The sequence below is a fragment of the Gopherus flavomarginatus genome, chromosome 11, assembly GCF_025201925.1.
Source record: "Gopherus flavomarginatus isolate rGopFla2 chromosome 11, rGopFla2.mat.asm, whole genome shotgun sequence".
Taxonomy (NCBI): domain Eukaryota; kingdom Metazoa; phylum Chordata; order Testudines; family Testudinidae; genus Gopherus; species Gopherus flavomarginatus.
In genome coordinates this window covers 47,172,690-47,189,474 of record NC_066627.1, presented here as the reverse complement: position 1 = coordinate 47,189,474, position 16,785 = coordinate 47,172,690, and the positions used below count along the sequence as shown (strand labels likewise).

Here is a 16,785-nt window from a genome sequence, read left to right as displayed (position 1 = left end):
GATCTTTTCTCTAGACAGTCCCTCTTACATTTATCGAGGCTGCCATCTCGCTTATACGGATCTCTCCAATTTTTCTGATGATGTTGTTAACTTTGCAGACATTTAATTACTTATTGCAGCAAAAGGACTTCAGCTCAATGGCGAAATCCCAGTACTGGCAGCACCCAGTGTTCAAAATTCACAAGTCAGGGTCCAGAAGGTCCTGAGGCTGCCTTATGGAGTCATGAGATTGGGGTGGGGGGGGCGGGGAAGGAAGGGGGAATGACACATTTTGGGATTCATTTTGATTTACTTTCTGTTTTCTTAACTTTTAGGGTTTACATTTTTGAGCTTTTCTGTGCAATCATGAGGGTGACAAACTTATTTTTGTTTTGAATAAAAGCTGAGACTCACACATAATCACATGAATCCAGGAGCTGGGGTTTTAAGGAAAAATATCAAATATTGTGAGACTTGTGATAAAATCATGAGAGTTGGCAACACTGACTAGGAGGGGCAGGACCCCTGAGGTGCCCAGGGACTGCAGTGAGCATTGTGTCTGCTTGGTGCCTCTCAGGATTTAGTCTTTTTAACTAAAAGATTAGAACAGTTCCGTATTTTGCATAGATAAGATACATAGGGCTGGATTCTAAGCTGGTGTAAATCAGTGTAGCCACCTTGGTTTACAGCAGCAAAGGGTCTGTTCCAAGGCTTATGCATGGAAGGAGTTTTTTTTTTAATTAATCCTTATTTATGAGAGAGAAACATAAAGGGTTTGACTGAGCATTGGTGAGCACTTTCCCATTGGTTGCACTGAAGCCCTTCAGATTAGCTTTCAAGTGCCCAGCACCCATAACTGGAGCCCGATTGTCCAAGAACCTCAGTTCCCATTTGGATTCCTCCATCAGAACCGGACTTTCCAAAAGCTCCCAGTTCCCACGAACTGCATGTTTTTTTAAAAATGTGCTGAGCTCTCTTGAAAACCTGGTCCCAGGGGTGGGGGCTGCACATTTTTGAAAGTTTGGGCCTGTGGTTTTATTTTTTCTTTCCTGCCACCAAACATGGCATTTCAAGGAACATGAAAACAACCACATAATACTGAAGACTATTTCAGCTTGCATCTCTGTGGACTGGAACTGATCACAGAAGAACAGCCAAGTAACAGTAGAATAATATGTTCCGTGCATCTCTATATTCTGGTTACACTTACTCCTTTGAATCAATACAGAGGACAACACGAGAGAGACACAGTTGTCTATTCATACTGCCTGCACTCACTGGCTTCCTTAGATATGAATGAAGAAGGGTCATGGTGGGAATGATAGGACAGGATAAAAATTCTGGATTGTGTGCTGCAAAATAAATACAGATATTTGGGCAACTGAAACCATTGGCCTTGTTTTTGTCCCCAAATAGTCACAATCCAGTGATAGTGCCATTTCTCGCTCCTGGGCCACTGGGCAGATTTTATTAAGCTACCGCAATCATTTTTGCAAACGTTTGGGAGTTCATTGCAGAAAACTGCTTTTTTTCTTGATGGAGCTGCAGCACTGGGTGAACAGTTTACACTTCATTGCAAGGCCTGAGAGAAGTAAAGCATTTACCCCCAGACTCCATGTTTCACAGTCATAGCATTTTATGGTGGGTGGAAATTATTAGCTTAGGGAGAGGGGAAGTACACCATGATCTCAATGAGACAGAAAATGAGAAGAGAACAAATCAGAGGAGAGAGCGAGCTGTCAGGGTACAGCTATCACAAACACAACCTTTTAGAGCTGGGCTAATGCATAGATTACTCTAAATAGTCTCATTCTTTCTTCCAGGGCATTTTAGGTTCTGGCTTTGCCCTGAAGGTTCAAGAACAGCATCGGCAAAAGCACTTTGAGAAGAGGCGAAACCCTGCAGCGGGCCTGATTCAGGTTAGTAAACAGTGCCCCAATCCTGACGACAGAGATGTGCTGCGTGAACTCCCCCAACTCTGTCTCAGCAGACATTGCGACCCAGAGATGACAGTCCAGGGTGGCTGGGTTTTTTGTCTGTCACATGTAGGTATCGGTAACAATGCCTGGCTAGGAATGAACTGACACAAAGGAGCCACGTCTATCTGGACGGTTTCAGCAGAATTGCTTCTGGTTAATTGTCTTGAATGAAGGGAGATCTTTTTACACTCATGGAATTGAGAGGATTCCTGCGCGGCCAGACAAGGCACCATGCAGGCAGGTGCTGCTCATGTTCTCTCCGCTTAGCTCTGTCACTGCATCTCCATCTGCCCTCCCGGAGCCTGGAAATCATGCCCTGGGGGAAGTGAATATGTGTCTGCTATGGGCTAAGCTGAGACAGGCACATTCATTCCACTCCTGGCCTCACCCACAGTTGACTCGACTGGTCAGGTCCTCGGTCCCTGCTTTGGCTGCTTTCCACAGCCTCAGGCAGAAACCTCCCCTAATGGGACAGCCGAAGATTTCTGCTGGCAAAGAGGCTCCACATCACCTACACATAGAGGATGGAGAAGGGCTGTGCCATGGCTGGGCTGAAGTGACCAGAGCTCTGCCTGGTCTTCAGCTGGTGCAGTGGTCCCTATGGGGTCATTTTGGCCCCAAGCCAGTCCAGAATTGGGGAACAGAAATGTGGCTTCTTCACCCCTGCTCAGCTCAGCTGATGGTCTAGCCCCACGTCTCCAGTGTAGAAAGACTAGTGTAAAAAAAAAAAGCCACTTTGCCTCCTCAAGGTATGGATGCTTTTTCTAGTTAGAGTATTTTAAAGTCATCCTAGTGCAAAGTAAAGAGTTGCAGGTGCACTTCCCTCTCCTTATAAGGTCTTCTTCATTGTGGGCCTTGCTTAATTCCCATCACAATCGATGGGAGTCTTCCCATGGACTTCCTTGAGCTGTGGAACAGATCCTAACCTTCTGTCTAACCAGCCTCCTAGGAATCAACACATAGAGGTCATCTACACTGCGAAAATAGACCCATGGCCGCAAGTCTCCGAGCTCAGGTCAACTGAGGGGCTCTGAGGGCTCGGGCTGCAGGGCTCAAAATAGCAGTGTAGATGTTCTGATTTGGGCTGGAGCCTGGGCTCTGAAACCCAGCAACCCTGAGCTCAAACGTCTGCACTGCTATTTTTAGCCCTGTTGTGCAAACCTTGTGAGCTCAAATCAGTTGACCCAGGCTCTGTGTCTCACTGGTGCTGGGGGAGGGGGAGATTTGCAGTGTAGACGTACCCTTTATTCTTGCACTGAAGAGTACCGCTGAGGCATGAAACAGTGCAAATGACACGTTTTAAGAACATCACAGGAGGGAAATGAACCCAAGGGACCAACATCTGGGACTCAAGCAAAGGAAATTTTATATTAAACTGTCTCAGACGAATCGTTTCCAATTCATTATTCTTTGAGACTCTCTGGAGGAGGAGGGAAGGTGGCATTTTGAGGCAGCTCAAAAGGTGCTAGACAGCAGGCCTGAAAATAAATGCAAGGAAATCATCCACCGGATGACAGCAGATGCTGTCGGCCAGTCTGGGGGGAGAAACGACAAAATCCAAGCTGATTTAGTTAATACATGATGCAGACAATTCATTAATTCAGCCTGTTTTCCCAAAATTGGTTTTATGCAAAGAGAAAATTTCTGTGAATGTGATGCGGCAGTTGGGAGCATTTTTTGACGGAAACAGATGTCTGTGCATAAGGCTCTATTGTAAGCTAAGTAATAGTCTGCTATTGCAGCAGTAAAGCCATAGACTGTCAAGTCTTCCAGTCTACAGGGAGACCCTGTTCTTTAATAGATAAAACCTAGCAGGGCAGGAACCCAGTGAGAGCTGCCGGTTCAAGGCAGAGGGTCTGATTCAGATCTCAGTCAGACTGTCATAAAGCAGGTGTACTAGCGCTGGTGGAGTTGATGGAAATGCACCAATTTAAGATCAGAATCAGACTCAGAGAGTGGATCTGTGACAGACTGTCTCGGTGGGCTTAGGAAGCGGAAAGGCGCTTCAGCTACTAGACTGAACTACTTGTGAGCCATGAAAACTTTTGATGTATGTTCCAGCTGAATGGATATTGACTATCAGGATGGTGTTCTCTCAGAGTCTTGAAGGGTCCGATTTCCAGAGATGCTGAGCATCCACAACTCCCCTTGCCTCAGCTGGGGTTGTAAGCACCAGTACTTCTAACCATCAGGTTCTAAAACTTGTTTGTTTGTTTTATTTTGTTTTTAACATAACCAGCCACAAAGCAAGGGCAGCATTTTCAGAGGTGGGTGCCATGAGCCAGGGATACATCTTCAATTTTAAACTGTTTACTGAGCAGCAGTACAAATCATTTTCATACTGAGCAGCAGTATATTTTCATAGGCTCATCGCCTGGTCATCTCTTTTAAAAATACTGGTCTGAATCAACCGAAGAACCCTTCCATTAGCAGCTGGCTAGCACTCTGGTCCTCTGATGAATCTGCTGATCATATTTCTCTTGCTGTGGATTGGAGGGTTGGGGTGGGAAGGACAGTTATTGCTGTTTTTCACTCACATGTACAGCTCCCTTCTCCTCCACAGGCTGCTTGGAGGTTCTATGCCACCAACCTCTCTCGAACTGACCTGCACTCTACCTGGCAGTACTATGAACGGACAGTCACCGTTCCCATGTACAGGTACCTGCTTTAAACTCCTTCTAACAGGTTCCTGTTTCATGGTGCCAATGACTCCATCCAGCCCATTCATTTTTTATATTAATTAAATACATTTTTAAAATTTGATTTGAAAAGCTTGCAAGAGTTGGCGTAATTTTAAGTTTCTCTTTGGGGTTCTTTTGTATTTATTTTTTGCTTTATTTTAATGTCCATGATATTAATTTTCTTTTTTGCGTGTGTTGTCGTTTTCACCTTTATTTTTCTGTATCCATTGGTAGTTGCATTGTGTTGTGACAATTGCTACGGCAGTGTGAAGACTTCCCTCGAGCAGCTTGGAAAGTAGGTAACTGCATCCTTTGCCTTGCCATGCAGATCTTAGTTCTGAGTTGCCTTGTCCTGTCGTTGTAACCAGATTCTAATGGTGGTTCTGCCCTTCAGCAAACCTCTGCTCCAATCTCTTGACTGGTCCTGACATTCTCCCACAGTGCAGCACTTAGTTCACTGCTTCCTTGAGTTGTGATTGGCATTCACAGGGTCTGGCAGCCTCCTCTGATTCCACCTAGACTGGTGGGGTAAAGAGAGGATGAGGCCCTGGGGCAGCCACGTTAATTTTGATTGTCATGGTTCTCAGTCAGCAATTAAACAGAGCACACGTCTCTCTCCAGGGGCTTGAATGAGGCAAAGCCTCCCCTTCTGTGTCTCTTCAAATATTGAGACCGGGTAATTGCTTGCAATAGGAGGGAAATGGCAACCCAAGGTAGATGTTGATGAAAAGAACAGTCACTGCAGCCCCTTCCTTGCAAGTGGACACATCCTGACAGTCATGACACCGGGGACACACTGCTCCCAGCCTGAAATCCATGCTTGCCTTTGTGACATCGGATAACAGCATCTCTCAGACTGATAGCAGAGACATGTCAGTAGGCAGGACTGCCGCAGCCCCAGTGAGTTCTCCTGCATCTTTAAGAGGAGAGCAGCAGAAAAGTTTGTTTCCAGACAACTGGTTTGGATGCCCAGGCATCTTCCATAGCTCTGACGCAAGGGTATACAGCTTACTTAAGACCTGAGGCTTGACCCATCCTATCAGAGGCCTGCGGATAAGTTTGACTTCCTAGCTTTGCCAGTATCAGACCTATAGGAGAAACTGCTTGTGTATGTAACAGCTCTGCCTGCATCCTGAACTGACCCTGCAGCTCACCCTGAGTAGGGGGGCAGTCTAGGGCTGCCAAGAGCCCAGCTGGCAGTGCCATCGTGCTGTCACACGGCCCGTCTGGGGCCCCATACACAACAGGCAGGGCTGCAGATGCTTCTCCTGACAGTTGGGAGGGGCTGTGGTGTCTGCTATCCAGGCAGCCTCTCTGCTGCCCCTGCTGAATCCAGGAGGAGGAGGAGGCAATCAGCAGGGACTGAAGGGGAAGGGCTCAAAGGAGTGTCACCATGCTCTCCCAGCCAGCCCCCACCTACCCCCTCACTCTCCAGGCAACTCCAAGCCTCCATCTGTCCCCAATCAGCCCCCCAGCCACTCCTCATACAGCCCTCACCTCTAATCCAGGCCTGAACCCCACACAGCACCCAGCCCACTCCTCACCCACCAGCCAGTCCCTGCACAGCCCTCTTCCCTACCCCCCCATGCACCTTGCAAACAGCCCTCAGCCCCCATCCTTCCCCTCGCAATCCCCAGACGCTGTCACTTCCCATACAGCTCTCAGCATCTACCCACCAGCCATCCTCTATGCAGCCCCCAGCTGATGCGCTGATCTTCAATCCCCAGAAAGCCAGCAGCACTCCAGCCACATGGCCAGGCAGCAAATGGGCCAGATCCCTCTCCCCGCAACTCACATCACTTGCAATTTCTCCCAAAGGTGTAAAATTCAGATTTCCAGGTGCACTGCCCCTCCCTCCCACCATGAGTAGCTCCACACACCTGGGAAAGACTGAAGAGCTGCAAGAAATAAATCTGATTTGCTTGGCCACAGGGCAGCGACCATATTTGAATGGCATCTGTGTCAGTTTGGCATGGTTTAAATGGAATGACCTTTTGCTAATACTAAGGCACCATTGAAGCTTAAATGACCCCAGTTAGAGTGGGGATAGCTGGAGAGTGGCATACCCTTCAGGATCGGACTTGCAGATGCACTGAAATTTCCCTAGGAAAATCCTGGGAAATCCTCAGAGTGAGGCATGATGCCCTGAAGAGAAGCTCACAAAAATAAGAATCCTTTTCAGCAGTTCCTCTCTGTCCTCTGTAGGTGGCGAAACAGACCGTGCTCCCCCGCCCCCACAGGCAGGCTCCACAATATGGCAATGCCAAGACGTGGGGTTTTTTTACGGTTTTCTCTTGATGCCAAAAATAGAACTGAGTGTCATTTTACACATCCAAGGCTTAACGTGCACTGCATGACCAGGCAGCATGTGCATCCCTGTCATTTTAATGTGCTTACCTGGAGCTACACAGGACGGTCTGTGATGCTGAATGAATCAACCGGGTTAGTTTCACAGTAGGAATTTATGGTGCCAGCCGTTGTCTTGTCATTCTCACTGTTGGGCATTGAGACAGCTCACAGATTTCTTATTTATCCCACTAGAGAATAGCATGATACAGTATTGGAACAGGAGGTCTGTTACCCCGGGGAGGAACTGTCAGACAGTAGAGCTGCCTATTAGAAATCTAAATCTGTTTCTCTTCACTCTGATTTTTGGTGCATGTTGGAATCCTAGCAGACAATCCAAATATGTTTCCTAGGGTGAGTGGGCCTGTCAGAAACCCTGCAGCCAGTCTGTTGATCCATTTTCAAAGTCCACTGGAACTCACATTACTATTATGGTCAGCAAGTTTTGCACCGGATTCATTCCCTATGTTTATTTATTTTAGCTGAAGACATTTATGAACAACCTTCAGTGTTTTATTTAAACAACCTGTTTCCCAATAGCATTGCACTCATTCATTAAGTCTCTCCCTCCCATCTCCTTGCCTTTAACTGAGGATAAATAATTCCTACTGAAGTCAGTTCTCAGCAAGGGTGAGGGCATTGGATCTGATCCAAAGTCTGTTGTGATCCATGCCAGCACAGCCATTGGTTTCAGTGGGCTCTGAATCAGGCCTGGAGGCTGTTTGAAAGAATAAGCCTATGGTCAGAGCCAAACATACAGTGAAACCCTTTTCAATGACTATTTGCTGAAGGAATTGATCTGTTAAAATCGTTGCGTCACGTGGACCAAAAGCTGAAATTCTGGTGGAACGCTAATCTGGTCAGTTAAATGAAGACCTTTTGGATGCATTGAATTGAAATTTAGCCTATGAAAGAGTAGAGCCATCTTAAATAAAAACCCCTCAAGGATGAGAGTTACTCATGGTGGGTGGGGGTGGGGGATTGATGCAAGTCAATTAAGCACTGTTTGAGGGACAACTGCATGGTCTGTGGTCTCTGGAGGAGGTGTCACCACTAGTCCTGCACAGGCTGGCTCAGAGGGTGGAGCTAGAGGTGACTAAGGGTTAGGGATATTTGAATACATGGGTTCACTGGCTATCACACCCCTCACAAATGATGGCCATTACTGAATCCCTGGGGCTGAAGCCCAATGCATTTTCCCTGCATTGAGGTGGGTAGATTTTGTCTCCAATTCACTTTCCTCTCCCGCTGAATTTCACCTGCATAAACCCTGATTATTGTGCTGTGTGCAGGTACAGTGAATGTCACCCAAAAGGTCAATAGAAAACCGTGACCCGCCAATATGTTACATATGGCCTAAGCCACATAGTTTGGAGCCAGATCTGAATGTGGAACAAGATCTGATGAACTTCCCCAAATGGCAGGTCTGCATGTCTAGGGATTTGGTTTGCACCTTGTTAGTGGTTAACAGGTTTCGATTGTACTACAGTTTTTAAATGTAGCAATACTGTCATTACTGTGAAGTCCCACATAACACCATATCCAGGGGAGTATGTGTGATTGGGAGGTTATAGACATGGGACTGGGAGCCAGGACAGCAGAGTTCTGTTCTCAGCGCTATCCCTGGCTTGTGGTGCAATCTTGGAAAAGTCACTTACTGTAACCTCTTCATAACAAAATCTCTGACTGTTAATGGGGATTATAAACCTGGCCTCAGATGGGTGTCGGCAGTATTAATAAATGTTTGTAAACCATCAGAGATCCTGTTATTATAGTTGCTAAATTGACACGTTCCAGGGTGTGCTATTTAACCAAAATTACCATGATATAAATGAACCACCGAAGTGCTGCTGCCTAATGTGCCCGACATATTGGATAAAACACCGTGCCAGCAAAGCTTCATTTGTGCAAGGGATGAGCCCCGGCACCTCTGGGCCTGGCAGTTCCTAGCCTCCCCCCCAGCACCTCTGGGCCTGGCAGTTCCTAGCCCCCACCCCTGTCCCCAGCACCTCTGGGCCTGGCAGTTCCTAGCCTCCCACCCCCCTAGCACCTCTGGGTCTGGCAGTTCCTAGCCTCCCCCCCTAGCACCTCTGGGCCTGGCAGTTCCTAGCCCCTGCCCCTGTCCCCAGCACCTCTGGGCCTGGCAGTTCCTAGCCTCGGCACCTCTCAGCCTGGCAGTTCCTAGCCTCCCCCCCACCAGCACCTCTGGGCCTGGCAGGTCGTAGCCCCCCACCTCCCCCAGCACCTCTGGGCCTGGCAGTTCATAGCCCCAGCACCACTGGGCCTGACAGTTAATAGCCCCCTGGCACCTTTGGGCCTGGCAGTTCATAGTCGTCTCGTCCCGTCCCCACCCCAGGCACCTCTGGGCTGGGCAGTTCAGAGCCTCCTGGTGCCTCTGGCCACATCAGTTATTAAAGTTAGCAAAATTGCTTGTGCCCTGGCACCTCTTTCATTACAAATTGAACACTGGGTGTCAGTGTCACTCATCCGATGTGATACATCTCTGAAATTCTCCTGGATGCTGCACAGAAACATCAGTAGCCTTGCACAGTGAATGATTTAATGTATGGGGTTCACTCTATAATGTATCACCTCCCATGTCAATATCCCTTGAAATCTGTTAGGCTAAGCTCAGTACAAATTGTTTTTTTTCCTCCTTAAAAAAAGGGGATGGGGGGTTAACTTTATATTCTGGCTGTAGCTTTCATCACACACAGAGGCACAGTGTCTTCTCTGTCCTCTTCTACACACTTCCCTAAGGAATTCATACATTATTTCAAACTGGCGAATGAAATAAAAATGTAAGTCACTGATGGCATGCCACATGGCCTGAAATGACACAGGACAGCCCTGCTGTGGGTTACCTGCTGTAATCTAGTGGATGCATAAGTCTGTTTTGGATGTGGGTATGAGGAAGTGGGTATTTCCTCCGTGTGGTAAATTGTGGTGACACCTTGGCACAAAGCAGGTAGGTTGGCATTGGCACATCTTTTGCTCACATTGTGCTGCTTATTCCTCAAGAAGTAGCTGTCAGCAGGAGCCCTTTGACACGGGTTTACATGTCTTCTCGATGTTGCTCCCACAAAGAATGGATTTTTTCATACTGGACAATTATTACATACGTCTTGGCGGAACATCAGATTTCTCATTGCAGTGACCTACTGCAGTAGAGTTAGGCCCACTTCTTTTGAGAGGATATTTTATTCCCTAGGAAAATCTAAAATTGAACCCTTACACTCAAAGTATGTCAATACCAAAGTTCAAATAAATAAAACGTGTGAAACATATGGATACATGCCAATATTGAGTGCATAGAAAAGCACATTGTAATGGGCATTTAATGTACATGCTTATACACCCAGACAGCAGAAACTTTTGTGTAAATTTGTAATCAGATTTGTTTAAAAGGACTGTGTCCATCACCACCAGTTATAACGATACCCAGCTTTCGACTGCATTATTATCTTTGATGGGAATGCTCTCCCTGTGTGTTGGCATTCAGAGAGTATAAATCAATGGCCGTAGAGATATGCTTGTAGTATGAAATTAATGTAGGTCCTCTGAACCTCATTCTCAGATACATTGAACCCAGGAGCTATGCTTCTGGAGAGGTGCCTCATTAGTCAGCATTTCAGAGTGAGCAGATCATGTGATTCCAGGAAGAGGCCCCAACATTTTGCTGACAGAGTGTAACAATTCCCCCAGGGAATGTCTGCAAAAGGTTGGAGGTTTCTACATTTTTTGCCTCAATCTCTTTTGCCCACTTTTGCTTTCTGAGCAAACGCTAGACTAGCCATTATTGAAGGTGATACAGATATGCAGCAATTTGTAGTCCTACTGAGGCTGGGAATGCCGGAGCCAGTTCAGATTTGCCAGCCACCCATAAGCCTGCTTCACAGTACACCTGCTCATTGAAATACAGGTAGCTCACATGCTAATTTTCTTTCTTCTGTTTCTTTTCTCCCTCCCTCCACCCCTTTTGCTGTTTTTCTTTCTCTGACCCCTTTTGTTTTCTTTGGTGAAAACACTTGAAAAGCTCGCAAACGCAAACCTATGGTGCCTCCAGGTATGAATTGCATGTGAATCTGAAACCATGTGTTATGTCACTCCTCCTTCGTCTGGGACCATAACATGCTAAGCTTGTAATACAACCAAACCCCTGGGGTTTTTTGGTGGTTTTTTTTTTAAAAAAAAGCTCAAAAATCAACCTCCCTGCTCAGCTGTCTGTAGGCTAATTCCATGCATCTTCATCAACAGTCTAGCTGGTGGTTTGCACAAGAGTTGGGAAACTGTACATCTAAGTGGCAATCTCAGGAAGGAGAACAGGAGGTTTCTCAGTGAGCTTGGTTTTCTTAGCTCAGGTTATGAGCATCTTCAAATTCATAGGACAGTTAACAAGAAAACTCCCTGTTCTTTTCTGCCCTTTTCCCAGCCTTTTTTTTCTTATTTCCATCTCTCAACTTTTCCTCTCCAACCCTCTCTTATCCCAATCCACTCTTTGTTGTAGCAGCTGTGGCCACTAGCTACGAATGAAGATATGTTAAACCGAAATGACTGTTTTTGACTGCACCTGACAGCCTGTGCTGGTTTTTGAAAGAGCAGTTTAACCTCAACAAGGTTTATGAGAGTTATTGGCAATTCAGTAGGTGACACTTTTCCCTCTGAGTCAGAGCTAGAGCTGAGTGAACTGTTCGCAATAAATAATTCATTCAGTGAGTCTAACCTTTTGGGGTCGTTCAGGTTGAAAGGATCTATATATGATACATGTAAAAGATTTATTATGAATAAATATGATCTCAGTGGCTACTAAAAGTGGATTTTCGAATCACAGGATATGTTATACATGAAGAAATCCCAAAGGAAAGTAAATACTTATTTTAAGAAGGAGAACAGTGATCACCTATTTGCTGCTTTATATTTCAAAATTGCAGGCCTGATTCTGTTCTCTGTTACGACAGTGTAAAACTACATAAACTCCATTGATGTCAATCTGATTGAAGGCCTGTTTTTCCAAACCCAGTCTGAGTTTTTGCAGTTGCACGTTCTACAGCCACAGTGAACTGCTGTCACATTTTTGTCCCTGCAGTTAATTTACAGGAAAAAAGCAACAATGAACTGCAGGTACAGAGTTGTAGATATACTTCACTGTGGCACAGAATGGAAGCTCGGTTTGAAAATCAGGCCTTTACTCTTGTGTAGTTGAGACAAAAAACTGGCCTCTTGTTTGCAGTCCATAAAATAAAGATATTTACAAACTTCCCAAAGTTGGAAAATTTATGAAGAGCTGTTCAGGTCAGAGCCACAAAGTCATACTTCAGAAAATAGTTTATTTTACAGGACGCATACTTTACCTCAATTGTTATATTTTAGCCATTTGTGTACAGACTTACTACTCTACAATTACAAACCAACTGCCTGGTTATTTTTATCTTGAATGCCATATAGGCTATTGACTTCATTGGTATAAGGATCAGGCCCCACTAGCTACAGTACATAACAATTTTGCAGAGGCTAAGTGGAATTTAAATAAGAAAACCCTATGCAAGTTACTGGGCCCAAACTTCCGCCAGCCTCAAACTGGCCCTTTAACTTTGCATGTGCACTTTTGCCTACCCTGACAATAGTGCCCAGAGTACCCATATTTCAGTGCATAATGAGTCTATGCATTTTTGCAAGCAGAATCAGTTGCATACGCAAACATGGGCATGCAAAATCAGGGACTGCAGCTGAAAATTCATGTGCATACAATGCCAGATCCTCAGCTGGTGTAAATCAGCATAGCTCTATCAACACCAACAAAGATCCGGCTCATAGTGCCCAATTTGAAAGCCTTACTCACGTGAGTAATTCCATTGAAGTCAATGGGACTGATTGTGTGAGTAAAAGCTGTAAGACTGGGTTCCTCATTATCAATTTTGTGTATATCATTCTCTGTCCCATAAAGACAAAACCACAATGCAAAGGAGGGTTCATTGCATCTCAGAGACAGGACTTGCTGCATCTTGGGCCTCTCACGGTACCATGCTGTCCACCCAGCTCTGACATCCACTTCTTCTCATCTGTCTGTTGCTCAGTCTTTCTCACTCCCTGGGGCTGCATTATGAAATAATGACTATCAGTTCTGTGTGTGTGTGCTCGTGCGCACTGCCTTGTCCAGCTGTCTTCTCCGTGTTGTGTTTTGCAATGGTATCATTTTTTTTTTTGTGGAGGGCTTTGAGGCATGAGAACCCTACCGCCCTGGCTCTGTTATGCTTGAATATTTGTGCTTCCAGCAACAGTAATTTTGTGCTCTTTTGCTGGGGTTAGGGAATGCCTGATGTTAGTGTTGTGTTTCTTGTGATGTGTCAACAAGAGCAGAGTGGTCAATTTGATGAGAAAGATGAGACGATTCACTCTGGAGCCACAAGTACAAACCAATGGCGCCTGTGCAGCGAGCAGGAGTTCTAACAGTTGCTGTGCTGGGTACCATGAGCTCTGTGTAGTAGTGTGCCTTGGTGCGTGCATCCTCTTGCCTTGCTGGTCTTTAAACATGCATCCTTCAAGCAAGTGAAATGAATGTTGGGCTAAGAGAGAGAAAATGTCAAACACCACAATCTCAGGTTCTTTTCCACATCCTAGCACAAAACACAACACTCTACTTCACATACAATTCTCTTCCACTTGAGCACATTCAGAGGACCTCTGTACTGCAGCTGTGTGCAGCGTGTGCCTCCCAACCTGGGTGGACAGACCCACTCTAGCTCAGCTTGAGCTGTGCACTAAAAATAGCAATGTGGGACTTTGCAGCTCTGGCAGTAGTGTGGCCTAGCAGCCTGAGTACAAGCCCACCTGACGCCCTGGGTCAAGGGTCCCCAACCTGGTGCCCACGGGCGCACGGGGGCATCTAAATGCACCCGCGTCCTGGCCAGCAATCGAGCATGGAGCGGCAGCCAGCAAATCTCTTGTCCTGCACCGCTCACCACAGCCCCCATTAGCCTGGAGCAGCAAACTGTGGCCAGTGGGAGCCGCGATCAGCCAAACCTGCAGACCTGGCAGGTAAACACACCGGCCCGGCCGGCCAGGGGCTTTCTCTGAACAAGTGGCAGCCCCAGTTTGAGAACCACTGCTTTAGGTGGAGAAAAAACCTGGTTGATCATAAGCTGCATGTAAAGGAAGCCAGGCCAAATTTTGAGGCCCTATTTTTATGTCAACCTCTTTAGAAACTTTATGATTACCTCCATTTTGTGCACACAATAACCCAACTGTTACATTCACTGAGTAGATCATTGTGCTTTTAAATGTGAGTTTTGTACATGCAGCACACGTGCTCTTGTAATCGTGTGTTCAGTCAAGCAAGACCACTGAAAATGCTGCCCTTATAATTTAAACCTGCTGAAGAACCCTGTCCATAATTATGCCCTGCTTTATTCCAAGATTGACTGAGCAGGTGCATAAGAAACGTGGACCAGTGTCTATGACCAGTATGATAGCTTATCTGGGAAGGACAGGTGCATCCAATCCATGTGGAACATCTAAGTGCTGTAATGCTTCTTGCCCTGTAATGAGTAAACATCAGCCCTGCAAGCGCTGACAGCTAATGCAGAATCTCCTTTACTTGAAGTGTCGAGCCTAGTTTTAGATCTGAACTGCTGGGCCATATCATGCCCATGCAGGAGACACTTCACGGTTCTTGCTCTTTTTGCCAGGAGTCTGGATGTGTCATAGAAGTGGCCATCTGAGAGAACATGGTGGAGGAAGGTGCAGCTTGCTTTGATGCTCTGCACTCCTTAGTTGCTAACTGCACTGATGTTAGAAACTGCCCTCCCCTACATGCTGTGAGTGGCACATTCGTAAGGAACCCAGACAGCTGCCATGTAGGAGGTGCTGTATATGTTGAGGAGGGGGCAGCAGTCCAGAGTGGGTGACTCCTTTGAATGAGTATAAATTCCTTGATGTGCTGCCTTTGAATGCCAAGAGCTGCTAAGGGTCTGGCTAGCTAGGGCTTGTCTACACTGCCACCTAAGCCAAGGTAACATGTTGTTCAGGGGTGTGACGTGCTCCTGCCAACAGAGCTTCCGCCTCTCATTGAGGTGGAGTAATTATGTCGACAGGAGAGCGCTCACCTAGCGACATAGGGTGTCTTCACTAGACGCGCTTCGTCAGCGCAGCTGCACCAGTGTAGCGTGATAGTGAAGACAAGCTCTTACACCCATTCCAGGCTTAGCTAGCTAGGATCTGGGCCCATTTATTTCAGACGAGTATAAATACTTTGAGACTTGTCATAGGCAGGACGGAGGGTTACCTGTGCTGATTTCATGCCCTCTGGGAAGATCGGCTGGAAGGAGCAGTTTCAGATATTGGCAAGGGCACACCAGGGTTGTGCAAATAAAGTCTCAATAAGCATCTGAATTAATCCCATCAGCCCCTGACCCTGAGCGCAGAGTCCCTGAGCAGACGCTTGAGTGGATGCTGTTCTTTCCAGTCAAGTGTGTCTTTTACGGAGACGAATCCCATCTCTTGACATTTCCAGTCTGCTTCTCTCGCAGTTGAGAACTCGACTGTGAATATCAATGTAAAACATTTATAGAGCCATCCTCAGAGCCCTACAGTTTTAATGAATTCACAATAGCACTCTCTCTGCCCTTTACATAAACGTCTCTCCGACGCTTCTGCTAGCTGACATAAGTGTGGGCAGCACAGTTAATACCTGCTGTGCCATTGCAACTCAGTGGGTTTTATGTTGTTAGAAGCCAGAGAGGCAGAATTTTTCATGAACCAATGGATGATCAAGGTGGTAGGGTCAGTCTTTTTCTGTAAGTTTCAGATCACAGATGAGGAGGAAACCTCAGTTCTGCCCTAAGATACAAGGCGTATCATACATTTATTTTGTCTTCACCGGGACTGGACACATGAAGTATGAATCAAACATTCAACCAAATTCAAAACTGGACTGAGCATTCGTTTAAAGTTTTCAAAACTGCTGCCAGTTTCCTTGGATACTCGCAGCCTCTGGGAGCCTGTCTCCCCTCACACTGTAAGGTTCTTCCTCCAGGATATCCCCAATTTCTGGAGTTCTGCCCCCTGGCAACAGGACCATACAACACTGTACTTTGAGTTCTGCCAGCCGTAGTCTCGGGGGCCTGCGTGGAACCTCTAACAAAGTAGGACCAACTGCTAAACAACATGCTATAAACACCTGCCTTGCCAAACGTAATAGTACTGTATAGGAACACTGGCCACTGCTCAACTTCAGAGAGTTTAGAGATACAAGAACGCCAACGAAATTTCTCTCTCTTTCTCTCGCTCTCCTGCTATCTCTCCTGCACCTACCTTTGGGCACTTCGAAAAGTGCCCTTAGAGGTCCAATCCCTGTTCGTTCTCCTGAAGCCACCCAGTATTTGCAAACCCCGACACGAAGCTCAGCTTGGTTGAAAGTAAGTGGGTGGGGAAGTTCCCGAGACAGGAAGTTGTGATGTTGTCTCTGCCTGAACGTCACCATCTCTCATTTTCTCACTTTAGACTCATCCCACCTCTGAACCAGCTGGAACTCCTCAGGAACCTGAAGAGCAAATCGGGACTGACTTTCAGGTTAGCAACAGAGCTGGGAGAGCTCAGAAAACACCCAACTGGCAAACCAATTTCCTTCCTTCCTTCCTTCCTTCCTTCCTTCCTTCCATGGTATGTGCACAGCCCTGGAGAATTCTGTGTACCTGGATGCTTCCATATAATGGGTTATATGGTGCCTTGGCTCCCATCCCTCTCCCCAGGTGATGCTTGTAAATGCCTTTGCTAGACCCTTTCCTGCATCATCTTCTATTAAA

General features: G+C 46.4%; 1 protein-coding gene across 8 annotated transcripts in view; it reads left to right on the top strand.

Annotated features, from left to right (window-relative positions):
- Window positions 1-16,785, top strand: part of KCNQ2 (potassium voltage-gated channel subfamily Q member 2) — a 120,546-nt gene that overhangs the window by 66,082 nt on the left and 37,679 nt on the right. For 6 of the 8 annotated variants that reach the window (XM_050918666.1, XM_050918662.1, XM_050918664.1 and 3 more), the window contains exons 7-10: window positions 1,803-1,898; window positions 4,522-4,616; window positions 11,022-11,051; window positions 16,484-16,552. In XM_050918666.1, the coding sequence (XP_050774623.1) occupies window positions 1,803-1,898; window positions 4,522-4,616; window positions 11,022-11,051; window positions 16,484-16,552 (290 nt within the window). The remainder of the gene's footprint in view (window positions 1-1,802; window positions 1,899-4,521; window positions 4,617-11,021; window positions 11,052-16,483; window positions 16,553-16,785) is intronic. The other 2 variants (XM_050918667.1, XM_050918661.1) reach the window with 1 other exon arrangement.